Here is a 27,854-nt window from a genome sequence, read left to right on the forward strand (position 1 = left end):
TTCAAAGGATGGAAAACAATGTTTTTCCATTCTTTGCACTTGACGATGTAGGCCAATGTTAGTTTTTTTTATTGGTCTATTATCCGTTTCTTGTTTTAGTATGAGGTGTTTTTATCAGGGGTTAATTTGTTGTTTTTGTGGGTTTTAAAGCACTGTCTGTGGTCTGGTGGAGTTGAAAATGCAGGCTGTCTGGAGCATAGTTTGACCCAGGTGACTTTATGTTTGTCTGTTGGTCTTTTTTATTTCTTTTGGTTTCACCTCCCAGGGTTTGATGGGACGGTCCTCTGGGGGGTGATGGGGGGGTAATTGGGTTGTTTTTTTTATTTTTTTTTGTTTTTGTTGTTCCCTCTCTTCTCCTCTGGCTCCAGCCGTGTGAGCCGTACGTTGTCGGCGTTGCTGGAGTGGTGCAGTTTGGTTATGCTGGGCGTTTCCCAGGTAACCTCTGCACCCAGGAGGGGGGGGGGTTTGGGGTATTTTTTATTTTTTTTTACTTCCCTGTCTTCTCCTCTGGCCCCAGCCGTGTGAGCCGTAGGTTGTCGGCGTTGCTGGGGTGGTGCAGTTTGGTTGTGCTGGGCGTTTCCCAGGTGACCTCTGCATCCGGGAAGGGGGAGGTTCGGGGTGTTGTTTTTTTTTGTTGATTCCCTGTTCCACCTCTGGCGTCAGCGCGCCTTTGCGCCGTATGCCATCGGCGTAGCTGAGGTTAGGGGCAGTGGAATATACCCGCAGCTGGTGGCTGGTTTAAAAGTCGGAGGGGTGGCGCTGTCTTGTGCCGTATGCCATTACCGCTGTTCCACTCCTCCCGGTTGACTTTTGGGGTATAGTTGTGGTTGGTGACACTGGACGTATTTCCAGTTTCCACTGCGCTGAGGGGGTGGGGTTGGGGTTGTTTTGTTTGTATGTTTTGTTTTTTTTTCCGCCCTCAGGGTGTGACTGTAGTGTCCTCTTGGGGGGAAAGGGCGGTGGGTCCATCTAGCCGTAGACGGCCGGGGCTGGGTCTGTTAGTCATGAGGGGGGGCATCTCCTGGGGTTTGATGGAACGGTCCTCTGGGAGGCACTGGGAGTCCCCGTGGGTGACTTTGGATCCCAGAGGGACCTCGGCTGTGGTTATTACTCCTGGAGCTGGCGGGATGTCCTCTGGGGGGTGTTGGTCCCTACATGTCGTCCGGGGTGGGGGGGGGGGGTGTTAGCGTTTTTTTTTTGTTTGCAAGCTTAAGTTTGGGTTATGTTTTTTCTTTTCTCCTCTTCCCGGGGTTTGATGGGACGGTCCTCTGGGGAGGGGGGGGGGGGGTTGGTATGGTTGTTTGTGTTTGTCTTTTTTTGTTTTATGACTGAGCAGACTTTAACACCCAGTCGGAAGAAGGCTGAGTGCACAGGTTCAAGAACTCCTGGCCAAAATTATGCAAAGTGAACAACTAAAGTAAGAGTCGACAGGAATGAACGCAAAGATGCAGTCAGAGGTGGAGACTCTAACAGGTTTGCTAAATGAAACAGAGGGCAAGACCATTAAAGTCAACAAAGGACATCTCTGCACTGGAGTGTCAGCTGCGGAGCAGTCTGCTGCAGACAGGCTCAGGGTGGGAAAGGATGAGCTCCAGGATGAGAGTGATGGTCTCGGCACGGAGTTCCCTGTTGACAGAGAAGAGGCGGCTGGAAGCGTGCGTTATCCAGCTGAGGGAAGAGCTGGAGAGACTCAACATTGAGATGATCAATGACTGCATGAAGAAATTAACATTGCAGGTGGAGCAGCTGATGATGGAGCTGTCGTCAGAGCACAGTAACGCACAGCTCCTCTTTTATTTTATTGGTGGAACAAGAACAACATGTGGCCAAAAAATGTCACACTTGAAATTTTGAACAGGTCTAGCGCGCGCACATACACACGCGCACACATGTACATGCACTCACACACACACACTCATACAACGTGCCTGCATGCACACACAGACTCAAAACAAATCCACTGTGCTGTAAGCCATCTGACATGATTTTTTTCACAGCACTGAGGAGGTACACAGTCTTCCCACTTGCACCACGCTCACACAAGCCAGACGGCACTTAGCTTTAAAACAAACGAGACGGAGTTTGTGTTGCTGATGGATGACAATTTGATGCACGGCATGGCGGACTTCATCATCAGAATTATTTCTGGAGTCCTATTTAAAGTTTGTATTTGATTGTTGATGTCAAGCAGCAGTGACGCACCGAAGCTGCATTAATTTCTGGCATGATTTGCACTGAGGAGGTACCAAAATGAAACGCCTTTTCTGTTGTTTGTAAATTAATATAAAATGACAAGGATCTATATTAGCCATTATATAAAACAAATAATGTTTTTTTATATTCTTTCAATATTTCATGAGGTGAAAGCTGGAAGATTCCATTCAACCATTCCATTCATGAAATATTCGTACCACTGAACTCATAAACATTCATTATTTGTATAATCATTTTATCATTGTATAATTCCTCCTCCTGCTTCCATCACTTATAAAATGAACAATTTAACATTTGAAAACTATGTTTGTCAGCTTTCAAAATGACAGCACACCCAGACTGTGAAACTGAGAACTCACCACGTGGATCCAGAAACGCCAGTGATGTAACTGACAGCATCCAGCAGGCCTAAATGCTTCAGTCCCCTCAGACTACCCAGGAGTCCTGTCATTGCTCTGGCCCCACCTCCTGATGCCACCACTGCTATAGTTGGCACCTGAGCACACGGTACAGACTATTAAAGGTGGGCGAGGCAGCTCGCACTCAGAATCAGAATCAGAATAGACTTATATTTGCAAAGTATCTACAAGAATATAAGGAATTTGACTCCAGTTTGAGGTGTACTCTCTCTGTATGGGTACGTAAACACTGAATAATTCACAGTAAAAATGTGCAAATAAAATAAAATGTGCAATAATAATGTGTGCAAAAGAGAATCACACAAACAGACTGAAGCTGTACATGAGGTATATGAATTAGTGATGTTTTTGGCAGGTTAAATTGATCATCAGTCTGGAAAGAAACTGTTCCCATGTCTAGTGTCAGGGGCGGTCCTGGAGGCGGGCTGACTGGGCAGGTGCCCAGGGCGGCATCGCGCGGGGGTGGGGGGGAGGCACAACCATGGGGGGGAAAAAAACGGTCAAAAAAAAAATTGGGGTGGGGGGGATTGTCCTGACGGGGGGGTTCGTGGTTACAACGCGCTCAACTTTTGTTCGGAATCAACTTCTTATCACTGGTAACGACGCGGCTTTCCCCTCACTCATTCCCGCAGCTTCACAGTGCTTTAAACAGTCCACAGACTTCAATAGCGACACAAAGCATGCAGCGAAACGAGACGAGTCACTGGATAAATGCTGGGCTTTGTCCCGCCCATTGGACGCTCAGCGTGTCTGGGGGTCTATGGGGCAGTGGGCTGGCCTAGCCGGCCCGGACGCTCAGGTTCTGCATGATGATTGGATGATCTGTCTGAGGCTGAATCCCTTTTTGATTGACAGTGAAATGAGCGAATCAGCGATCTTTTGGTGTAAACATCCGTGGGAGCATTTTCATTCTGTTCTGAGTTGAACCGGAGACTTTCCTAATCCTCTTAGTGGCATTTTCTTTGTTAAAAACGACTAGCGACTTTCCTAATCCTCTTAGTGGCATTTTCTTTGTTAAAAACGACTAGCGACAAATTGAGCTTCTATTTCTGGTGGGGTTTTTTTGTAGCTGTTTGGAGACTGACTTCTATCACTCTTTCTGACTTCTATCGCAGTTTCTGTCCCTACCGAGCAGCGGGTGCTGCTGAGCTCCTCCACTGTCACAAAGCACTCACAGACGGACAAACTTCACACTAGCCTCGCGCCAGTCCCAGCTAGTGAGCTAGCTAGGTAGCAAGCTGCACATAATGGCAGACAATTTGAATGTTGTGGACCGGATTTTGGCGAAGCCATTTGATAGTCTTCCTTACGAAGAAGCCATGGCTGCTGTCATGGCTTCAGCTCTCAATGGTTTGCAGGCCAAAGTTAAAGCAATAGCCCCCAGTGCAATGTTTGTGCATTGCTATGCACACAGACTGAATCTGGTTCTGTCTCAGGGGGCTAAATGTTTATCTGAGAGCAGAATATTTTTTGCATCACTCTCTGGGTTTGCCACATTTTTCTCAAAATCCACAAAGAGGATGTCTTTTCTTGAGTCTGCAGGCTGCTCAAGGTTGCCCAGAAATGCTCCTACTTGATGGAATTTCACTTCACGGATAGTGAGCACTGTGGCAAACAATTATGATGCCCTCCTGCTAACTTTTGAGATGATCATTGCAGATAAGTCCATGGATGATGACACATTAGACCAGGGGTGGCCAAGTTCGGTCCTCAAGAGCCACATTCCTGACACTCTTAGTTGTCTCCCTGCTCCAACACACCTGAATCCAATGAAAGGCTCATTAAAAGTCTGCTAACGAGTCTTTCATTGGATTCAGGTGTGTTGGAGCAGGGAGACAACTAAGAGTGTCAGGAATGTGACTCTTGAGGACCGAATTTGGCCACCCCTGCATTAGACTGTGCCAATTTCTTTGTGTTTGTTATTGCAGTAGTCATTAAAACCGGAAATTTGTTCTTGAAAATAGCTGTTGTGAGTTAATTTGTGGGATTGTGGGTGTTCTGGACGAAGTTAGTGTTTTCATGGGTGGTGGGGCGGAGGTGGTGGCCATGTTAGTGTGCGCGGGGGGGCACACGCAGGGGGTTTCGCCCGGGGAGTAAATCACTCTAGGGCCGCCACTGAGAGCTCTGTAATGTTGACCAGAGGGGAAGAGTTTAAACTGTGTATCCAGGGTATGAGGGGTCTTCAGAGATGCTACACACCAAAATCACCAGTGTTAAATTAACAGTGACAGTGTTAATTTAACACGTGATTTTTGCAAAATTTACTGTGTACCAGGTCACTTCCTGGTCCTGGACCAGTATAAGTCCTAGATGGAGGGCAAGCTGGCTCCGATGATTTTTTTCTGCAGACCTGACAGTTTGTTGAAGGCTGTGCTTGTCATGTTTGGAGGCAGAGGGACACCTAACAGAGATGGAGATGCACAGGTCAGACTGGATGATGGATGTGTAGAAAATGATGAGCAGTTCATGGGCCAGGCTGAACTTCCTGAGCTGTTTGAGGAAGTACATCCTCTGCTGTACCTTTTTCCTGATGGAGTTTATGTGGAAGGTCCACTTCAGATCCTGGGAGATGGTGAATCGCAGGTAGGCACAGTGTTGTTGAGGATGGATGGGGAGGGGTGATGGTGAGCTTCTCCTAATGTCCACGAAGATCATAAATAATGCTTTCAGACTGCTGGATGGACTCGATCAAATGCCACCTGATGTCCCAACATCTGGATGACAAATACGGGACAAAGTGGGAGCCAGCACTGTGTCCGTCCTTTATTACTGATCAGTTGCGTGTGTGTTCATAATGGCTGAACGAGCCACTATGCATGCCTGATCCAGTCTGGATGGTGGTATGGCCCACTGTCAGCGAGCAAGCAGAAAGCTGTCCATCCAGAATCAATCAATCAATCAATTTTATTTATATAGCGCCAAATCACAACAGTTGCCCCAAGGCGCTTTATATTGTAAGGCAAGGCCATACAATAATTACGTAAAAAACCCAACGGTCAAAATGACCCCCTGTGAGCAAGCACTTGGCGACAGTGGGAAGGAAAAACTCCCTTTTAAGAGGAAGAAACCTCCAGCAGAACCAGGCTCAGGGAGGGGCAGTCTTCTGCTGGGACTGGTTGGGGCTGAGGGAGAGAACCAGGAAAAAGACATGCTGTGGAGGGGAGCAGAGATCAATCACTAATGATTAAATGCAGAGTAGTGCATACAGAGCAAAAGGAGAAAGAAACACTCAGTGCATCATGGGAACCCCCCAGCAGTCTAAGTCTATAGCAGCATAACTAAGGGATGGTTCAGGGTCACCTGATCGAGCCCTAACTATAAGCTTTAACAAAAAGGAAAGTTTTAAGCCTAATCTTAAAAGTAGAGAGGGTGTCTGTCTCCCTGATCTGAATTGGGAGCTGGTTCCACAGGAGAGGAGCCTGAAAGCTGAAGGCTCTGCCTCCCATTCTAATCTTACAAACCCTAGGAACTACAAGTAAGCCTGCAGTCTGAGAGCGAAGCGCTCTATTGGGGTGATATGGTACTATGAGGTCCCTAAGATAAGATGGGACCTGATTATTCAAAACCTTATAAGTAAGAAGAATTTTAAATTCTATTCTGGAATTAACAGGAAGCCAATGAAGAGAGGCCAATAGAATGAGCACACAAAAATGCTAAGACGCACAAGAAAATGACAGAATTCTAAAACTTGGTTCTGTCAAACAGACTTGGAGGAAAAGAAGTGCAAAACTTTTTGCCTCTTCACTGTCAGGGATCATCCTCCTGTTGTACAGTCCAGTGAAAAATCCTGTTAGATTTTTATCAGTATATACCAGCATAGCTAGATTTTATTCATCCTGCTGGATGTTGCTGGCAGTGGGCCAAGTTTCCCCATGTGCACAACATTCTTCAGACACAGCCATTCCAGCGTATTCGATATGTAGCACAAGGCAACTCTACATAAGCCTGGTGTGAAAAGGGGCTTTACACAGAGGGGCTGTGTGCTGCGCTTTTGGATTATCAGTAAGCGGCGCGTCACGAGACGATGCGTCACATGGGATTTATTTATGCCGTGGTGGATGAGGCATTTGTGAGCCGATGTTTCCAGCACATGGCGCAGCTGGGCAAAAGGGACTTCACCACAGGCTGTGGTCCCTGGATGCGGACCCTGCCTGCTGTCCACCCTGTGCTGTGAAATGCTCCTGGGGCCGTACTGGAGGTGAATTTCACGTCTATTTATGTTGTCATGGGCTGGCAAAACATTTCCACGTCATACCTCCGACAGAGTTAAATGGTGACTTAGAGTTAGATGTGTATTACAGCGGTTACATCCCATTCATCTGTGTTGCAGGGCGCTGCACCGAATCGCTGACGCATGTCAGTGTGTCATTGCACGTGTCAGAGGCTCGGTACAGCGCCAGTAGCAGCACACCCTGGTGCACCTGCCCATGGTGTAACAGCTATGATGAATACATTTCACATAAATTATGTCACCCATGGGAGGGAGTGGAAATGTATCTGTTCTGTAAGGTCTTTTATGGATATAACAGCCCATTCAGATGTGTGCACTGCATACGCTGTGCGATGCATTGACCTGCAGTGGCACACGGTGCTTTCGGGTTGATTGCGCAATGTTCACACCCACTGCACATGGGTGATAGCTTAAGATAAGCCATAAGATAGCTTATGACGTACTGGATCTGTTTTGTGTGTGTGTGTGTGTGTGTGTGTGTGTGTGTGTGTGTGTGTGTGTGTGTGTGTGTGTGTGTGTGTGTGTGTGTGTGTGTGTGTGTGTGTGTGTGTGTGTGTGTGTGTGTGTTAGAAAAATGAGTACCATCAATAAACTCATTCAAATCATAGTCTGTCACCAAAACAAACCCCGCCATGTGTGTGTTTAAGCTAAGTGCCATCACTGCTAGTGTGAGCATGTGGTGATTGTGGGTGTGCAATGGTACAAAACATATGGAACCAAAACTGCACAGTAAATTGAACCAAAATTGCACAGTAAATGGAAAAAAGGCAAATGGCATGAATGATCAGTGTCACATGACATACAAACAACTAATCAAATGACAAGGATCTATTTAGGCATTATGTAAAAGCTAAGTACACTTTATATCTATAAACTAAGGTAAATGTAATTCACCTTTCCCCGTCAAATCAAATCAAATCAATTTTATTTATATAGCGCCAAATCACAAACAGTTGCCCCAAGGCGCTTTATATTGTAAGGCAAAACCATACAATAATTACGGAAAAACCCCAACGGTCAAATCAACCCCCTGTGAGCAAGCACTTGGCAACAGTGGGAAGGAAAAACTCCCTTTTAACAGGAAGAAACCTCCAGCAGAACCATGATCAGGGAGGGGCAGTCTTCTGCTGGGACTGGTTGGGGCTGAGGGAGAGAACCAGGAAAAAGACATGCTGTGGAGGGGACCAGAGATCAATCACTAATGATTAAATGCAGAGTGGTGCATACAGAGCAAAAAGAGAAGGAAACACTCAGTGCATCATGGGAACCCCCCAGCAGTCTAAGTCTATAGCAGCATAACTAAGGGATGGTTCAGGGTTACCACCTGTTTTACTGCAAAACCCCAAAAACATGCCAAGATCACACGTAGCTGTCATATTTAAAAAAAAACTGAAAGGCCTCAAACACACCATTTCAGGTTCTGACGTTGAGCTGAAGCCTAAAAATCTTTGCAAAGCCTGTCTCAGGACCTCTTTTCTCTTTTTCAGATATTCTTTCTCTTGTGGTGGGATGTCGAACTCCAGACGAACTGCTAGATTTCTCTCCCCACTGTGGATTTGTAAAAGAACAGGTATTATTACAATGGTAATAATTTTCAGTTAGATTTTAAGCTATGTCACTCACACTGCTTCAAAACGCTGAGTTATAGGATTATTACCATTCAGCGGTGTGCAGGTCTAAATCCACTGTGTCCTGCAAGGAAGAAACATTTTATTACCATAAATCCAAAAACAATGGAAATGCAGTGCATCTGGAAAGTATTCATAGCGCTTCACTTTTTCCACATTTTGTTATGTTACAGCCTTATTCCAAAACGGACTAAATTAATTTTTCTCCCTCAAAATTCTACACACAATACCCCATAACGATAATATGAAAAAAGTTTTTTTTTAAGATTTTTGCAGATTTATTGAAAATAAAAAAACTAAGAAATGACATCTACATAAGCATTCACAGCCTTTGCCACGAAGCTCAGATGTGAGCTTAGGTGCATCCTGTTTCCATTGATCATCCTTGAGCTGTTTCTTCAGCTTAATTGGAGTCCACTTGGGGTAAAATTAATTTGATTGGACATGATTTGGAAAGGCACATACCTGTCTACATATAATGTTGCACAGTGTGTGTCAGAGCACAAACCAAGCATTGAAGTCAAAGGAATTGTCTGTAGACCTCCACGACAGGATTGTCTCAAGGCACAAATGTGTGAAAGGTTACAGAAGCATTTCAGCTACTTTGAGGGTCCCAATGAGCACAGCGGCCTCCATCATCCATAGATGGTAGTTCAGATTCACCAGGACTCTTCCTAGAGCTGGCCGCCCAATTAAACTGAGCGATTGGAGGAGAAGGGCCTTAGTCAGGGAGGAGACTGTTATGTGCTGACGCGGGTCAGAGAACCAAACCAGCATCTGACAATGGCCCAGCGCTAAATAACCAGAAAGCGGTTCCAAGAAACAAATTTATTCCCCCTCATGTGCAATAATTCGTGTACAACATAAATATACAGCTGTCTGGCAAGGTGAAGGACGGCGCGCTCTCCAGCGCCCCAATGGATCAAAGCCCGGCACTTCTGGACTCAGATTCACCGCCGAACACCCCCCAGGTGGATATGACAAACTGACTCTGTGAAGGACGGAAAAGGTGAGGTAAGTCAACAGAGCTACAACAAATATCCTTCAGAGGCACACACTATTAGCAACACATTCAGGTCTGAATTTAAGCTTTATGTAAATGAGCAGCTTCTCACAACAGGTGGAGGATCATCAATCCGTACGCCACGGCAGTGAGAAGCAAACTGCACAATTCTCATCAATGTTCAAATATACTGCGTAACAAAATGCCAAATTACTATTAACGATTATTCAGACGATAATCACCTCTGATGTGTGCTGACAGCATGTGTCCCTCACCCGTCCTCCTTCACAGGCACGATGTGTCAAACCCTGGCGCGGTCCTCAGCGTCTCACAACCGAACGTCACAAGGTCGAGTTCCCGGCAATTCTGCTCAAATCACTCATGGCTTAAATGCAGAACACCATCTCATTATCTGCTTCAGCTGAAAGTCTTTAAGTCTGCACGTGAGCATCATCCACAGGTGCTGCAAGTTGTTAGGCCTGCACGTGAACATCCTCCACAGGTGCAGCCAATAGTTCTGATGAGGGTGAAGGACTCTTCCGCCAGCACCTTCTCCACAGAAAAAAACAGTTTGCATACCACCTGGAGAGCAAAGAAAAGAACACAGCACCAAAATGTCCAGCCAAACCCCCCAACACACAACAGAGACCAAGAAACCGATGGTCACTCTATCAGAGCTCCAGCATTTCTCTGTGGAGAGAGGAGAATCGTCCAGAAGGACAACCATCTCTGCAGCAATCCACCAATCAGGGCTACATGGTGGAGTGGCCAGACAGAAGCCACTCCTTAGTAAAAGCCACAAGGCAGCCCACCTGGAGTTTGCCAAAAGGCACCTGATGGACTCTCAGACCATGAGAAACAAAATTCTCTTGTCTGATCAGACAAAGACTGAACTCTCTGGTGTGAATGCCTGGCATCATATTTGAGGGAAACTAGGCACCATCTAGGGAAACTAGGCACCAGTGAAGCATGGTGGTGGCATCATCATGCTGTGGGGATGTTCTTCAGCAGAAGGAACTGGAAGGCTTGCCAGGATTGAGGGAAAGATGAATGCAGCAATGTACAGAGACATCGTCCTCCAGAGTGCTCTTGATCTCAGACTGGGGGAACAGTTCACCTTTCAACATGACAAGGACCCTAAGCACATGGCCAAGATATCAAAGAAGTGGCTTCAGGACAACTTTGTGAATGTCCTTGAATGACCCAGCCAGAGCCCAATTTCAATTTCAATTTATTTTCATTTATATAGTGCCAAATCACAACAGAGTTGCCTCAAGGTGCTTCACACAAACAAGGTCTAACCTTCCTAACCACCAGAGCAGCAGTGGTAAGGAAGAACTCCCTCTGAGGAAGAAACCTCAAGCAAACGAGACTGAAAGGGGTGACCCTCTGCTTGGGCCATGCTACAGACATAAATTACAGAACAATTCACAAAACAAATATACAGGAAATGCATAGGACAGGAGGGTTTTCAGCACAAATACCACACCCATCTCTGGATGGAGCTGCAACTTAAACAGAGAGGAAAAACAGAATCAGGCATCAGATAGACAAGAAATACTGTATAATTTCTCAGCATTAAACAAGAAAAACAGAGAAATACTAAGGTGATCGCCGACCACTAGCACTAAGCTTCACTAAAAGACCCAGAATTTAGGCAAAGTTGAGGCACCGGCACGCTCCGTTTCCTAATAAAATGAATTAAAAGAGTAAAAAGTGTAGAACTATACTATGCCAGTATGCGAGCCATACGAAAGGGAAAATAAGTGCGTCAAGTCTGGACTTGAAAGACTCCACAGAATCTGACTGTTTAATTGATGCAGGGAGATCATTCCAAAGAACAGGGTCATGATAAGAGAAAGCTCTATGACCCGCAGACGTGTTATTCACCCTAGGGACACAAAGTAGTCCTGCACCCTGAGAACGCAAAGCCCGGGCCGGTACGTCAGGTATAATTAGGTCAGCTAGATAGGGAGGTGCCAGTCCCTGAACAGTTTTATAGGTTAGTAACAGAGCCTTAAAATCTGATCTAACTGAGACAGGAAGCCAGTGAAGGGATGCCAAAATGGACGTAACTTTCTGCTTTGTGTCAAAAGTCTGGCTGCAGCATTTTGAACCAATTGGAGAGCCCTAATGCTGGACTGCGGTAAACCAGAAAATAGAACATTGCAATAGTCCAATCTAGAAGAGATAAACGCATGGAACAGGGTCTCAGCATCAGCTATAGACAGGATGGGATGAATCTTTGCTATATTTTGCAGGTGGAAGAAAGCAGTCCTCGTAATATTTCTAATGTGGAGGTCAAAGGACAATGTAGGATCAAAATTTACCCCAAGGTTCCTCACTTTGTCAGTGTGATGTATGACACAAGAGCCTAATCTAATCGTTAACTGGTCAAATTGATGCCGATGTCTCACTGAACCAAGAACCATCATTTCAGTCTTATCAGAGCTTAAAAGTAGGACGTTTCTAGACATCCAACTTCTCACTGATGCAAGGCATTCTTCTAAGGATTTTATGTGAATGAGATTACCAGCAGTTATCGGCATGTATAACTGAGTATCATCAGCATAGCAGTGAAAGGTAATCCCAAAGCGCCACAATATGTGCCCAAGGGGTGCTATATAAGGGAAGAAAAGCAGGCCTGTGGAACCCCAAATTTCATGTTACTAAGGTTAGAGGTAGTGTTACTGTACAAAACAGTGAGAACGACTGGTCAAGTATGACGTCAACCATGCAAGGGCACTCCCAGTTATCCCAAAATGATTTTCCAGCCTATCAAGTATAATATGATGATCCATGGTATCACATGCAGCACAAGATCATTCACCACTTTAGTGAGAGCCGTCTCTGTGGAATGACATTTTGTAAAAGCAGACTGCAATGGCTCAAAGAGATTACTCTCAGTAAGATAGTCCATGAGCTGCCGTGACACCACTTTTTCCAGAATTTTAGAGCAAAATGATAGATTTGATGTCTGCCGATAGTTTTTCAATACATTAGGGTTAAGATTAGGTTTCTTAAGATATTCCAATTGAATATCTCTTGAGAGATCTAAAAATGTCTGTGCACCGACGCACCCCATCCAACCTGATGGAGCTTGAGAAAGCTTGATGGAGCTTGCAAAGAGGAATGGGGAACACTGCCCGAATATAGGTGTGCTAAGCTTGTGGTATCATATTCAAGATGTGAGGCTGTAATTGCTGCCAAAGGTGCATCAATGAAGTATTTAGCAAAGGATGTGAATACTCATGTACATGGGATTTTTTTCATAAATTTGCAAAAATTTAAGAAAAAATAACACTTTTTTCATGATGTCGTGATGGGGTACCATCATTCACCTTATGCTCTGTTAACTTGTCAATTATAACAAATGACATTCATTTTCTGTTACATGATGGTTTTCTTGTAGCCTCCATTCAACTTTGAATATAAATTATGACCATCAGTCAGTTTTTTGAACACAGTTAATTGAGGTCATTTACTTCTCTTTCAGTTTACTGCATTCTGAATAGCTGGCTGGTTCCTGCCTCCTCTGCCAGGGAGGAAAATGAGGATGGTAACTGTGGTGATCAGTTGCGTGACCTCAAGTATAAAGCAAGAGGTCTAGAACGGAAATGGCATCGTTCAAAATTAGAAGTATTTCACCTTGCGTGGCGTGATGTTATCTTAGACTATAAGCATGCATTATTGGATACAAAGCGGAGCTACTACTCTGATTTGATCAACAAAAACAAGCATAACCCAAAGTTCTTGTTCGACATGGTGGCAACACCTATTCATGGACAACCACCTGTAGTTTGCTCTCATTTTACAGCACAAGATTTCCTGGATTACTTTGGAAAGAAAATAGAACACATCAGGTTAAACATATCCCGGCATGCCTTAACCAAGCCACTACACCCTGCTATTGAGGTGGGCGCCACTACTGAGGTATTACCTAGATTACTTAAGAAACCTAATCTTGACCCTAGTGTATTGAAAAACTATCGGCCGATATCAAATTTATCATTTTTCTCTAAAATTCTGAAAAAGTGGTGTCATGGCAGCTCGTAGACTATCTTACTGAGAATAATCTCTTTGAGCCACTGCAGTCTGCTTTTAGAAAATATCATTCCACAGAGATAGCTCTCACTAAAATGGTGAATGATCTTCGTCTTACAATGGATTCGGACACCAATACAGTTCTGTTGCTGTTAGATCTCAGTGCTGCATTTGATACAGTGGATCAACATATTCTACTTGATAGGCTGGAAAAATATTTTGGGATTACTGGGAGTGCCCTTGCATGGCTGACATCATACTTGACCAGTTGTTCTCACTGTGTTTTGTACAGTAACACTACCTCTAACCTTAGTGACAAGAAATTTGAGGTTCCACAGGGGTCTGTCTTAGGCCCCCTGCTTTTCTCCCTTTATATAGCACCCCTTGGTCACATATCGCGGTGTTTTGGGATTACTTTTCACTGCTATGCAGATACTCAGTTATACATGCTGATAACTGCTGGTAATCTCATTCACATAAAATCCTTAGAAGATTGCCTTGCAGCAGTGAGAAGTTGGATGTCTAGAAACTTCCTACTTTTAAACACTGATAAGACTGAAATGATGGTTCTTGGTCCAGTGAGACATCGCCATCAATTTGACCAGTTAACGCTCAGCCTCGGCTCGTGTGTCATACATCACACTGACAAAGTGAGGAACCTTGGGGTAATTTTTGATCCTTCGTTGTCCTTTGGCCTCCATATTAGAAATATTACTAGGACTGCTTTCTTCCACCTGCAAAATATAGCGAAGATTCATCCCATCCTGTCTATGGCTGATGCTGAGACCCTGATCCATGCATTTATCTCTTCTAGATTGGACTACTGCAATGTTCTATTTTCTGGTTTACCGCAGTCTAGCATTAGGGGTCTCCAACTGGTTCAAAATGCTGCAGCCAGACTTTTGACATGAAGCAGAAAGTTCGACCACATTACACCCATGTTGGCATCCCTTCACTGGCTTCCTGTCCCAGTGAGATCAGATTTTAAGGTTCTGCTACTAACCTATAAAATTATTCATGGACTGGCACCTCCCTACCTAACTGACCTAATTAAACCTTACGTACAGGCCCAGGCTTTACGTTGTCAGGGTGCAGGACTACTTTGTGTCCCTAAGGTGAATAAGAAGTCTGCGGGTCACAGAGCTTTCTCTTATCATGCCCCTGTTCTGTGGAATGATCTCCCTGCATCAAGAAAACAGTCAGATTCTGTGGAGATTTTCAAGTCCAGACTTAAGACGCACTTATTTTCCCTTTCATATGGCTAGCATACTGGTACAGTTTTGTTTTACGCTTTTTACTATTTTAATTCATTTATTAGTAATTGGAGTGGGCTGCGGCCTCAACTCTACCTAAATTCTGGGTCTTTTAGTGAAGTTTAGGGCTAGTGGCCGGCGATCACCTTAGTATTTCTCTGTTTTTCTTGTTGTTTAATGCTGGCAAATTATACAGTACTTTTGTCTTTCTGATGCCTGATTCTGTTTTTTCTCTCTGTTTAAGGTGCAGCTCCATCCACTGATGGGAGTTGTATTCGTGTTGGCGATCCTCCTGTCTTGTGCGCCAATAACATTTCTTCTATATTCGTCCGTGAATTGTTCTGTAATTTATGTTTGGAGCAGGGCCCAAGCAGAGGGTCACCTTTTTGAGTCTGGTCTGCTTGAGGTTTCTTCCTCAGAGGGAGTTTTTCCTTACCACTGTTGCTCTGGGGGTTGGTAAGGTTAGACCTTACCTGTGTGAAGTGCTTTGAGGCAACTCTGTTGTGATTTGGCGCTATATAAATGAAAATAAATTGAAATTGAAATTGATGGTAAATATGTCACTACCACTGATGACCAGCAGAGGGGGCCGGTTGTTGTTAGATCTGGAGATACGGGCAGGCAAGGAGTCAGAGAACAAGAGGAGTGGAGGTAGAAAAAATAATAAAGAGAACGAGCTCAGGAGTTCAAAAAAAGGACACTGTCATCATTATTTTATTGTTCAAAGAAGAACAACACATGGTACCAGGAGTGAAAAGCAGATCGTGCATCAATTTTTGCTCAAGATGGAGACTTTAAGGCCACCAGAAGGACTAAAACTGGTGAGAAATGTCGACAACAACTGACGGGCTTTCAAGCAACAATTTGAGCTGTACATGGCTGCCGTTGGACTGGACTCTAAATCCGACGCCAGAAAAATTGCGTTGCTACTCATGGTAGCAGGTCCTCAAGCTATTGAAGTCTTCAACACATTCGAATTTGAAGCACCTGATGACAGGAATAAATACGACAAAGTTATCAAAAAGTTCCAGGCACATTGCTCACCACGAAAAAACAGTATATGAGAGATACGTGTTCCGTTCACAGATGCAACAACCTGAAGAGACTTTTGATTGCTTTGTGACTGATTTAAAGCTGAAAGCACAATCATGTGATTTTGGGGAAATGAAAGACTCCATTATCCGTGACCAAATTGTGTATGGAATCTATGATAAGCGGACCAGAGAGCAACTGTTAAGAGATGCTCAGCTAACTCTAGAGGACGCAGAGAGACAGTGCCATGCAAGTGAGTTAGCGCAGAAGCATGCAAAGACATTCAATGAAGTGCTACTGTGGAACATGACAGCGTAAAAGTAGCTGTAGTTAAAAACAAGATAAAAAATATGATACAAAAGAAAAACAAATGATACAACGTCCTCCTGTAAACGATGTGGTGGCAGACATGAGCCTCGGCAGTGTCCTCCATATGACAAAAAAATGTGCAAAATGCAATGGAAAGAATCATTTTGCAAAACAGTGCCTGTCCAAGAACAAGTCCAAATCAGTCTGGGTAGTTGAAGAGACTGACCTAAGTGAGACTTTCTTTGTGGGATTAGTGTCATGTGATGCAGAATCTGAGCACAAGGTCCCAGAGGAAGATGACCGGTGTTCAGAAGATGAAGATACATGGATTGTGTCACTCCCAATAAATGGAGCTACAGTAGCACTAAGGTGGTTGTGCATCAAAGAAATTTAACATTGTGAGAAGAGTTTACCAAATCAACTGCTCAGAAGCAATAAATGTACACACATCCACATTTGATTCCATTGTGCAGTGTTATCATGACATCTTAAAACACAGTACAGTTGAAGTACAGAAACAGCATTAGTGAAGGTGTTGTTTTTTTGTTGATTCCCTGTTTTTATCAGGGGTTAATTTGTTGTTTTTGTGGGTTTTAAAGCACTGTCTGTGGTCTGGTGGAGTTGAAAATGCAGGCTGTCTGGAGCATAGTTTGACCCAGGTGACTTTATGTTTGTCTGTTGGTCTTTTTAATTTCTTTTGGTTTCACCTCCCAGGGTTTGATGGGACGGTCCTCTGGGGGGTGATGGGGGGGTAATTGGGTTGTTTTTTTCTTTTTTCTTTTTTTTGTTTTTGTTGTTCCCTCTCTTCTCCTCTGGCTCCAGCCGTGTGAGCCGTACGTTATCGGCGTTGCTGGAGTGGTGCAGTTTGGTTATGCTGGGCGTTTCCCAGGTGACCTCTGCATCCGGGAGGGGGGAGGTTCGGGGTGTTGTTTTTTTTTGTTGATTCCCTGTTCCACCTCCGGCTTCAGTGCGCCTTTGCGCCGTATGCCATCAGCGTAGCTGAGGTTAGGGGCAGTGGAATATACCCGCAGCTGGTGGCTGGTTTAAAAGTCGGAGGGGTGGCGCCGTCTTGTGCCGTACGCCATTACCGCTGTTCCACTCCTCCCGGTTGACTTTTGGGGTATAGTCGTGGTTGGTGACACTGGACGTACTTCCAGTTTCCACTGCACTGAGGGGGTGGGGTTGGGGTTGTTGTTTTGTTTGTATGTTGTTTTTTTTCCCCCCCAGTTTCCGCCCTCAGGGTGTGACTGTGGTGTCCTCTGGGGGGGAAAGGGCGGTGGGTCCATCTAGCCGTAGACGGCCGGGGCTGGGTCTGTTAGTCATGAGGGGGGGCGTCTCCTGGGGTTTGATGGAACGGTCATCTGGGAGGCGCTGGGAGTCCTCGTGGGTGACTTTGGATCCCAGAGGGACTTCGGCTGTGGTTATTACTCCTGGAGCTGGCTGGATGTCCTCTGGGGGGTGTTGGTCCCTACATGTCATCCGGGGGGGGGGGGGGGGGTGTTAGCGTTTTTTTTTTGTTTGCAAGCTTAAGTTTGGGTTGTGTTTTTTCTTTTCTCCTCTTCCCGGGGTTTGATGGGATGGTCCTCTGGGGAGGGGGGGGTGGTATGGTTGTTTGTGTTTGTCTTTTTTTTGTTTTATGACTAAGCAGACTTTAACACACAGTCGGAAGAAGACTGAATGCACAGGTTCAAGAACTCCTGGCCAAAATTATGCAAAGTGAAAACTAAAGCAAGAGTCGACAGGAATGAACGCAAAGGTGGAGACTCTAACAGGTTTGCTAAATGAAACAGAGGGCAAGACCATTAAAGTCAACAAAGGATATCTCTGCACTGGAGTGTCAGCTGCGGAGCAGTCTACTGCAGACAGGCTCAGGGTGAGAAAGGATGAGCTCCAGGATGAGAGTGATGGTCTCGGCACAAAGTTCCCTGTTGACAGAGAAGAGGCGGCTGGAAGCGTGCATTATCCAGCTGAAGGAAAAACTAGAGAAGCTCAACATTGAGATGATCAATGACTGCATGAAGAAATTAACATTGCAGGTTGAGTAGCTGATGATGGAGCTGTCGTCAGAGCACAGTAACGCACAGCTCCTGGAGACGGGCCTTTCCCAGCTGTATCGTCAGCACAAGGAGCTGAAACTGAAGCTGCAGGAGGTGTTTTTTGTTCCCAGCCAACATTCCAGCCATGGTCCCTGGAGGGGGGCTTTGTTTTTTCTGGCCCAGGTCCGTGTGGTCGCCGGGAGGCTTCCCGTGAGGGTAGGGTACTGTTGTGGGCTGGGGTGTTTGGCTGGCTTGGTTTTTGTTTTCTGTTTCTCCCACCAGGTGGTATGCATTCAGGACTGAGTGGCTGAGCATTAGGACCTCACCCTGAACACCTGAGGCTTGTTTTCACATGCAGGTCATCAGGACTCACAGCTGTAGTGTATTTTGTCTTGATCAGAGATTGCTGCATTTAAACCTTGAATGCACAGTGTGTGATTGCCAGAGACTCGACCTTGTGAGCAGACGTGTGAGATCGACGTCAGGAGAACAATCTCACCATCACGGACGCAGAGACCGCTCCAGGTTTGACGCCACAGTCTGTGAAGGAGGATTGGGTGAGGTCTCACGCTCTTCAGCACACTTCCTGAGGTAATTTGGTTTTGGTGAGTTTTATGAAGTAATGACAGTGGATTTGGTGTCCCTCACACCTTGTTGTATCGAGCTGTCACGTTATGCTAATTGTCTAATCAGCTTCTGCTGCAGTGGAGATTTGAACTGAGTTGTTCCGTGCCTGCAGGGTGAGAAGCTGATGTATAGATTTAAGCCAGGAAGTGTTTGCTGACTGCGTGCACCTTTGAGTTGTGTCTCTCTGTGTGGAGTTGGACTCACCTCATGTTTTCTTTCTTCACAGACTTGGTTTGTCGCGGCCACCTGGGGGGTGTCGGCGGGGTCCCTGGGTCTGAACTGCTGTGGCTCTGGACCCTTTGCGCTGTTGAGAGCGCGCCGTGTTTCCACCTCACCAGACCGCGGACTTTTTAGTTGTTCAGCACTGCACACACTGTTATGTTTATTAAATTCTGTTATCTTTTGAACCGTGCTCTGCTTATTTTATGCTGGGTCCTTTCAAACGCTGGGTCGGTGCTCCGACCGCGTCCGACACATAACAAACGGGGCCTAGAAGGAGAGAGCATATCTCACCCATATTGGCCTCTCTTCATTGGCTTCCTGTTAATTCTAGAATAGAATTTAAAATTCTTCTTCTTACTTATAAGGTTTTGAATAATCAGGTCCCATCTTATCTTAGGGACCTCATAGTACCATATCACCCCAATAGAGCGCTTCGCTCTCAGACTGCAGGCTTACTTGTAGTTCCTAGGGTTTGTAAGAGTAGAATGGGAGGCAGAGCCTTCAGCTTTCAGGCTCCTCTCCTGTGGAACCAGCTCCCAATTCGGATCAGGGAGACAGACACCCTCTCTACTTTTAAGATTAGGCTTAAAACTTTCCTTTTTGCTAAAGCTTATAGTTAGGGCTGGATCAGGTGACCCTGAACCATCCCTTAGTTATGCTGCTATAGACTTAGACTGCTGGGGGGTTCCCATGATGCACTGAGTGTTTCTTTCTCTTTTTGCTCTGTATGTACCACTCTGCATTTAATCATTAGTGATTGATCTCTGCTCCCCTCCACAGCATGTCTTTTTCCTGGTTCTCTCCCTCAGCCCCAACCAGTCCCAGCAGAAGACTGACCCTCCCTGAGCCTGGTTCTGCTGGAGGTTTCATCCTGTTAAAAGGGAGTTTTTCCTTCCCACTGTCGCCAAGTGCTTGCTCACAGGGGGTCATTTTGACCGTTGGGGTTTTTCCGTAATTATTGTATGGCTTTGCCTTACAATATAAAGCACCTTGGGGCAACTGTTTGTTGTGATTTGGCGCTATATAAATAAAATTGATTTGATTTGATTAAAGGACTGGGATGCCTCCCATACACATATAAAATCCAATTAAAAGAGGATGCAAAACCAGTAATACATGCACTACACAGAGTTCCAGCTCAACTTCGAGAGTGTCTCAAAAAAGAACTGAACAGGATGACTGAGTTGCAAGTCATCACAAAAGTGGAGGAACCTACTGAGTGGGTGAACTCAGTGGTGTGCATTGATAAAAGGAACAAAAACAACAAATTGACAATATGCATGGATCCAGGAGATTTGAACCAAAATATAAAACGTGAGCACTACCAGATATCAAAGCATGAGGAGATTGCTAGTGAATTGGCAGGAGCAAAATACTCAAAGCTAGATGCAGCACAGGGATTCTGGCAAATCAAGTTGGAAGAGGAAAGTTCAAAATACTGCACTTTCAACACACCTTATGGCAGGCACAGATTTGTTAGAATGCCATTTGGTATAATCTCAGCTTCTGAGATTTTTCATCGTGCCATGGACAATATACTGGAGGGGCTGGAAGGAGTTCGTTGCTGTTGATGATGTGATCATCTGGGGCTCCACCCTTCAAGAACATAATGAAAGACTGACAAAAGTGCTCCAAATGGTACGTGAAAATGGACTGAAACTGAACCGTGCAAAGTGTCAATTTGGTGTGCAGGAGATAACGTTTCTGGGTGACAAGCTGTCTGCTCAAGGTATTGAGCCTGATGAAAGAAAAATCAAAGCAATTCTAGATATGCCAGACCCAACAGACAAGAAAGGTGTGCTCAGAGTGATGGGGATGATAAACTTCATTGGAAAGTTCATACCTAACCTGTCAGTGAAAACGTCGGCTTTGAGAGAGCTCCTTCATGATTCCACAGAATTCAAGTGAACAGCGAGAAATGAGAGAGAATGGAATACTTTACAGACCACACTGACGACAGTTCCCGTGCTTGCTTATTATGATCCAATCAAGAAACTGAAGATTTCCACAGATGCTTCAAAGGATGGGCTTGGAGCTGTAAGGTTGCAAGCTGAAGGAGACAGTTGGAAGCCAGTGACTTATGCTTCAAGATCCATGACTAAGACTGAAATCAGATATGCTCAAATCAAGAAAGAATGTCTTGGTCTGGCCTATGGACTGGAAATCTTTCATTGCTATGTTTATGGTCTTCCAATCTTCACAGTTGAGACAGATCATCAACCTCTCGTGTCATTCATCAAGAAAAACCTGAATGAGATGTCACCCAGGATTCAGTGCCTCATCATGAAAATGCAAAGATATGACTTTGAGTTGATCTATACACCAGGTAAGCACCTAGTGTTGGCAGATGTGCTATCACAAGCTCCAGAGGTGAGTCATGTGAGCTCCACTGAAGAAGAAGTAGAAAATCATGTTAACATGATAGTTGAGTCTTTACCAGTGTCGGATGCTAAATCAAGACAAATAAGAGAAGAGACAGCTAAAGACAAAGAGCTGCAAACAGTGATAGAGCACCTCCAAAGCAGCTGGCCCAAGGGGTCCTGTTCAAAGTACTATCATGTCAGATCAGAGCTAAGCGTGGCAAATGGACTGTTGTTGAGAGGCAGTAGGATTGTAATTCCACACAGCCTGAGACTGGAGATTCTTCAGAAACTACATGAGGGACACCTGGGGATAGAAAAGTGCAAAAGGAGATCCAGAGACACTGTATACTGGCCTGGTATAAATAAGGACAATAAAAACATGATAGGAAAGTGTGAAACGTAAAAAATACCAGAGCAAACAGGCAAGAGAACCTATGATGACTCTTGACCTACAGCACCTTGGCAGAAAGTAGGAACAGATTTGTTTCATTGCAATGGGAAAAATTATTTGTTAGTCATTGATTACTATTCAAACTTTTCAGAAATTGCTCTGCTCATAAATGCAACTGCCAACAGTGTCATTACGCATGTCAAGTCCATATTCGCTAGATACGGAATACCAGAAACTGTAGTTAGTGACAACGGTCCGTGTTATAACTGCAGAGAATGGCAGCAGTTTGCAAAATGATATGGTTTTCACCCTGTCACATCCAGTCCCCAGCATGCACAGGCAAATGGCAAGGCTGAAAAGCGTGTGCATATCATTAAGCAGCTTCTGAAGAAGGCCACAGACAGTAAGTCAGATCCTTATCTAGGTCTGCTGAGCTACAGGTCTGCCCCGCTTGAATGTGGTTTGTCCCCAGCAGAACTGTTAATGAATCGCAAGCTAGGCACTACACTCCCTTGCTATGTAGAGGTCAAACAGAGACCAGAGATACAGTTGAAGTTGGAGAAACTGAAATGGAAGCAAAAACAGCGCTACGATAAGTCGACAAAGGCTCTCAGACCACTTGCAAAGGATGATGTGGTGAGAATCTAAGACCAGGATGCGTGGAACAGAAAAGCAACTGTTCTTCAAGAGATAGGACCAAGATCCTATGAAGTGAGAACTGAGGAAGGACATGTGTCCAGGAGGAATTGTCGCAACCTCCTGAAAACCAAAGAGACTTTCCAAGAGACTATGTGTGGTGATGCGGATGGAAATGATGTGGTGTCACAGGCAGACATAGTGTGTGAATCAAGGTCAGATGGTCATGTGCAGGCAGAGATGAGTGATAGAGAGCTGCCTGTACTGAGAAGATCCGGACGTCAGATCAAAAGACCAGTTAAACTAGATCTTTAAATGTATGATTTGAAAATGTGTATTTGAGATGACTGTTAATTGAAAACATGTTCTAGTTGTGATTTGTATGGGTTACATCTCATGTGTTATTGAGGCATACGAGGTCTATTAGAAAAGTATCCGACCTTATTATTTTTTTCAAAAACCATATGGATTTGAATCACGTGTGATTACATCAGACATGCTTGAACCCTCGTGGGCATGCAAGAGTTTTTTCACGCCTGTCGGTTACGTCATTCGCCTGTGGGCAGTCTTTGACTGAGGAGTGGCCCACCCTCTCGTCGATTTTTTCATTGTTTAGGAATGGCTGCTGCTTTGTTTGATCAAAATTTTTTCAAAAACTGTAAGGCACAACTGAGTGGACACCATTCGATAAATTCAGCTGATTTTCGGTAAAACTTTTAATGGCTGATGAGAGATTTTGGTCTGTAAGTATCGCTTTAAGGACAGCCCACGGTGCCTGACGGCGATCTGCGCATGTCGGGCCGGACCTGACCACGGGGGGTCGCCACAGGAAAAACACCTCCATTGGAAACCTTAACGGACAAGTTGGAACATGCCCAGCTGTTAAACAATTTCTCAGATACTCACTTGTTGAAAGCCATCAAAAGCCGCCTGAATTTTACAAATGGTTTTCAACATGGAGGTGTTTTTCCTGTCGAGGCGCAAACGGATTTGCGGCGGCGTCACGGAACCGACTCGGCGAATTTGCCCGCACGTTCTTTCATTACAAAATCTCCTTTAACAGTGGAATGTCCGCATAAACTCCTCATGCCGACTTCTTCTGAAACTTCTCTGTTCTCTGACGATGTCCTGGGTGAACAGAGCCTTAAATTGGGAAGTTTTCAGCTCGAAACAGCCAGACGGACGCCACCTCCGACCGCGCCGCGCCGATCCGCTTTGTGAGCTGTCCCTAAAGCGAAAGAAACTCCACAATCTCTCATCAGCCATTAAACTTTTCACCGAGAACCAGCTGAATTTCTCGAATAGTGTCCACTCGGATATCCCTCACAGGTCCTGAAAAAAATTTGATAAAGCAACGCGCGCCGTCTCCAGCAGCGTCTCAGACAAAGGATTTCAGCCGAGAGGGCTGGACCAGTGCTCACTCAAAGCCTGCCCACAGGCGGATGACGTCACCGACACGTCTGGTGTAATCGCACGTGATTCAAATCCATATAGTTTTGGTTTTTTTTATAAAACTGCCGGTTAGTTTTCTAATAAACCTCGTATGTTCACTTGTGCATTGTTAATAACTTCAAAGAAAGGGGGATGTGATGATCAGTATGTCACTACTACTGATGACCAGCAGAGGTGGCCGGTTGTTGTTAGATCTGGAGATACGGGCAGGCAAGGAGTCAGAGAACAAGAGGAGTGGAGGTAGAAAAAATAGTAAAGAGAACGAGCTCAGGAGTTCAACGAAATGAGACTAGTGTCATCATTATTTTATTGTTTAAAGAAAAACAACACAGTAATAGCAGCGCATTCCTCTATTTCATTCGCTGAGAGGTCTTTTCACTGAGCGCTCACACAAATGCAAATGTAAGTTAGTTACAGCACTGGCTGGTTCCCTCTACCTGTGCTACTGTGTTCGTTTTTATGCATGTTTATTTTTTGTTGCATAAAATAAATAAAATTCATGAATAGTTTGTGTTAATTGTTTTTTCACTGACATGAAAAATTAAAGCACAAGAGCAAAAATATAAATAAATGTCCCCACTACCTGTGTGTGACATCACTGCCTGACAGATTTAAAGCACAGATTTGCTAGAATGTACCTGCATCCTTTTCTACCCTAGAAAAGGAGGCAGCATCCAGCCAGGCTGGACAGCTTGTGAAGAAGGCTACCTTGTGGAATCATGGAGGAGTATTTTGAAGAGTTCCTGCATTCTAGAGTGGTCCCACAAGAGGACATAACATGTATGAAAAGAGACAAGGTGGGCAGAAAATGCAAAAATCTTGCAAAAATATCATAACATCATGCAAAACTATCATGACATCTTGTAACATAGTATTGTGGATTTGCCTGTCTGTGCCTCTTTTTTTGGTGTCTTTGTGTTGGTCCCTGTCTGCCTGTTTTAAGGCCCCCTGACAGAAGCATGCCTTTGACTCATGCACAAGCACGACCTGTCTCGTGGTGGAGAGTAAACTCATCTTTAACGGGTGCAGACAGGATGTGAGAGGGGCGCCGGTGTGTGCTTTTGTGCACAGAGAAATTTGAAATGTTCAAAAAATCACACATAAATGTCGTGCTACATGGCGTGATCTAATCGCCAACACAATGTGCAGCTCGTCAAGTGGAGTAAAGAAGTGAACAGAGCGAGTGGTGACGTCAACGGATCGCATCAGAGTGCAGCTCGTCTCAGCGATTATAACAACATGTTAAATCTCTCAAACATATTTTAACAGCTGCACAGAAGAAGGAAAGAACACACAACTGTTTTACCAAGCCATGACAATGTAAACATGACAAATAATTAACTTTCTAGATGGCTCAAAATGCTTTCTGCAGCTTGTTAGGGTAAACGGCTGAAGCTGTAGAGGTCCTGTGTGATTCAGGAAGTGATTATACAACCCCTGGCAAAAATTATGGAATCACCGGCCTCGGAGGATGTTCATTCAGTTGTTTAATTTTGTAGAAAAAAAACAGATCACAGACATGACACAAAACGGCAACTTTCTGGCTTTAAGAAACACTATAAGAAATCAGGACAAAAAATTGTGGCAGTCAGTAACGGTTACTTTTTTAGACCAAGCAGAGGGAAAAAAATATGGAATCACTCAATTCTGAGGAAAAAATTATGGAATCATGAAAAACAAAAGAACGCTCCAACACATCACTAGTATTTTGTTGCACCACCTCTGGCTTTTATAACAGCTTGCAGTCTCTGAGGCATGAACTTAATGCGTGACAAACAGTACTCTTCATCAATCTGGCTCCAACTTTCTCTGATTGCTGTTGCCAGATCAGCTTTGCAGGTTGGAGCCTTGTCATGAACCATTTTCTTCAACTTCCACCAAAGATTTTCAATTGGATTAAGATCCGGACTATTTGCAGGCCATGACATTGACCCTATGTGTCTTTTTGCAAGGAATGTTTTCACAGTTTTTGCTCTATGGCAAGATGCATTATCATCTTGAAAAATGATTTCATCATCCCCAAACATCCTTTCAATTGTTGGGATAAGAAAAGTGTCCAAAATATCAACGTAAACTTGTGCATTTATTGATGATGTAATGACATCCATCTCCCCAGTGCCTTTACCTGACATGCAGCCCCATATCATCAATGACTGTGGAAATATACATGTTCTCTTCAGGCAGTCATCTTTATAAATCTCATTGGAACGGCACCAAACAAAAGTTCCAGCATCATCACCTTGCCCAATGCAGATTCGAGATTCATCACTGAATATGACTTTCATCCAGTCCACGATTGCTTTTCCTTAGCCCATTGTAACCTTGTTTTTTTCTGTTTAGGTGTTAATGATGGCTTTCGTTTAGCTTTTCTGTATGTAAATCCCATTTCCTTTAGGCAGTTTCTTACAGTTCAGTCACAGACGTTGACTCCAGTTTCCTCCCATTCATTCCTCATTTGTTTTGTTGTGCATTTTCGATTTTTGAGATATATTGCTTTAAGTTTTCTGTCTTGATGCTTTGATGTCTTCCTTGGTCTACCAGTATGTTTGCCTTTAACAATCTTCCCATGTTGTTTGTATTTGGTCCAGGGTTTAGACATAGGTGACTGTGAACAACATCTTTTGCAACATTGTGTGATGATTTACCCTCTTTTAAGAGTTTGATAATCCTCTCCTTTGTTTCAATTGACATCTCTCGTGTTGGAGCCATGATTCATGTCAGTCCACTTGGTGCAACAGCTCTCCAAGGTGTGATGACTCCTTTTTAGATGCAGACTAACGAGCAGATCTGATTTGATGCAGGTGTTAGTTTTGGGGATGAAAATTTACAGGGTGATTCCATAATTTATTCCTCAGAATTGAGTGATTCCATATTTTTTCCCTCTGTTTGGTCTAAAAAAGTAACCGTTACTGACTGCCACAATTTTTTTTCTTGATTTCTTATAGTGTTTCTTAAAGCCAGAAAGTTGCCATTTGAAATGACTTTAGTTTTGTGTCATGTCTGTGATCTGCTTTTTTTCTACAAAATTAAACGACTGAATGAACATCCTCCGAGGCCGGTGATTCTATAATTTTTGCCAGGGGTTGTAGCTGTTTTCAACGGCCATTTTGCAGAGAAAATGATTAATCCGACACAAAATCATTTTATAGACACAGCGTCTAGCGCAGAGCACGTGGCAGGCAGTAGAACAAAGAAGGGCATCCGGCTGGGAACACAGCAGATGGAATCATCACAACGACGTGCGTGCTACTATGTGAATCAAAGACATGCTTGTGTCAGAGGGCCTTTATCCTCTGTCTCCTCCTTGTGTCTGTCCTTGGTGTTGCATCTTTCTGTATTGATCCTTGTGCTCTGCTTCCCCCTGGTGGCTGTTCCTAGTGTTGTTTGTGTCTCTATCTTTCTCGCCCAGTTTACACTGTCATGTTGCTTTGGTTGATTGTGCACTTTTGTTCTCGGTGTCGCCGACCGAACGGTCCCACCTAAATATCAGTCCACCCTGCCTTCACTGCACACGCTTCATTAGCTGCGGTTCACAGATTATCACCTCGTATCTGCATAAAACTGCACTCCAGTCATCATCTATCTCAGTGACAGATATCAGATGCTTTTGTACAACAATCATTTCCACATAAATCCAGCATTATTTCATCATAAAAGACAGAAGAAGCAATCAAAGCGCCGTGGCTACACGAGCTGCTAGTTCATGCGTTCACTGCGTGTCGGTCATTTCAAAACGTCACAGAGTATCACCTCGTTTCTGTTTAAAACAGACTAGTTTCTGCTTAAAACAGACTTTAGAATAATATATGCGGTTTTACCTTTTCATCTGATGGTTAATAATCCCATTAATCCATTTGATCACTTTGGATGAAGAGACGAGCTGCTGAGGTCCAAAATAATGCATTTGCAGTGGAGGCAGGGCAGACCGTTTGATCTGCAACACCGGCTTTGCTTTTATGTGAGTTTCAATTGTTAAAGATTTTATATATATATA

The 27,854-nt window shown here is 44.4% G+C and overlaps 1 protein-coding gene across 4 annotated transcripts in view; it reads right to left on the reverse strand.

Moving 5' to 3' along the window:
* The window catches only part of LOC117523536 (cytosolic phospholipase A2 beta-like), a 146,221-nt gene that overhangs the window by 40,166 nt on the left and 78,201 nt on the right, over positions 1-27,854 (reverse strand). For all 4 annotated transcript variants that reach the window (XM_034185099.1, XM_034185097.1, XM_034185095.1 and 1 more), the window contains 3 exons: positions 8,522-8,556; positions 8,274-8,412; positions 2,574-2,710 (listed from right to left, as the gene is read on the reverse strand). In XM_034185099.1, coding sequence (XP_034040990.1) covers positions 2,574-2,710; positions 8,274-8,412; positions 8,522-8,556 — 311 coding nt within the window. The remainder of the gene's footprint in view (positions 1-2,573; positions 2,711-8,273; positions 8,413-8,521; positions 8,557-27,854) is intronic.

This window comes from Thalassophryne amazonica, chromosome 13 (genome assembly GCF_902500255.1).
Source record: "Thalassophryne amazonica chromosome 13, fThaAma1.1, whole genome shotgun sequence".
NCBI classification, from domain to species: Eukaryota; Metazoa; Chordata; class Actinopteri; order Batrachoidiformes; family Batrachoididae; genus Thalassophryne; species Thalassophryne amazonica.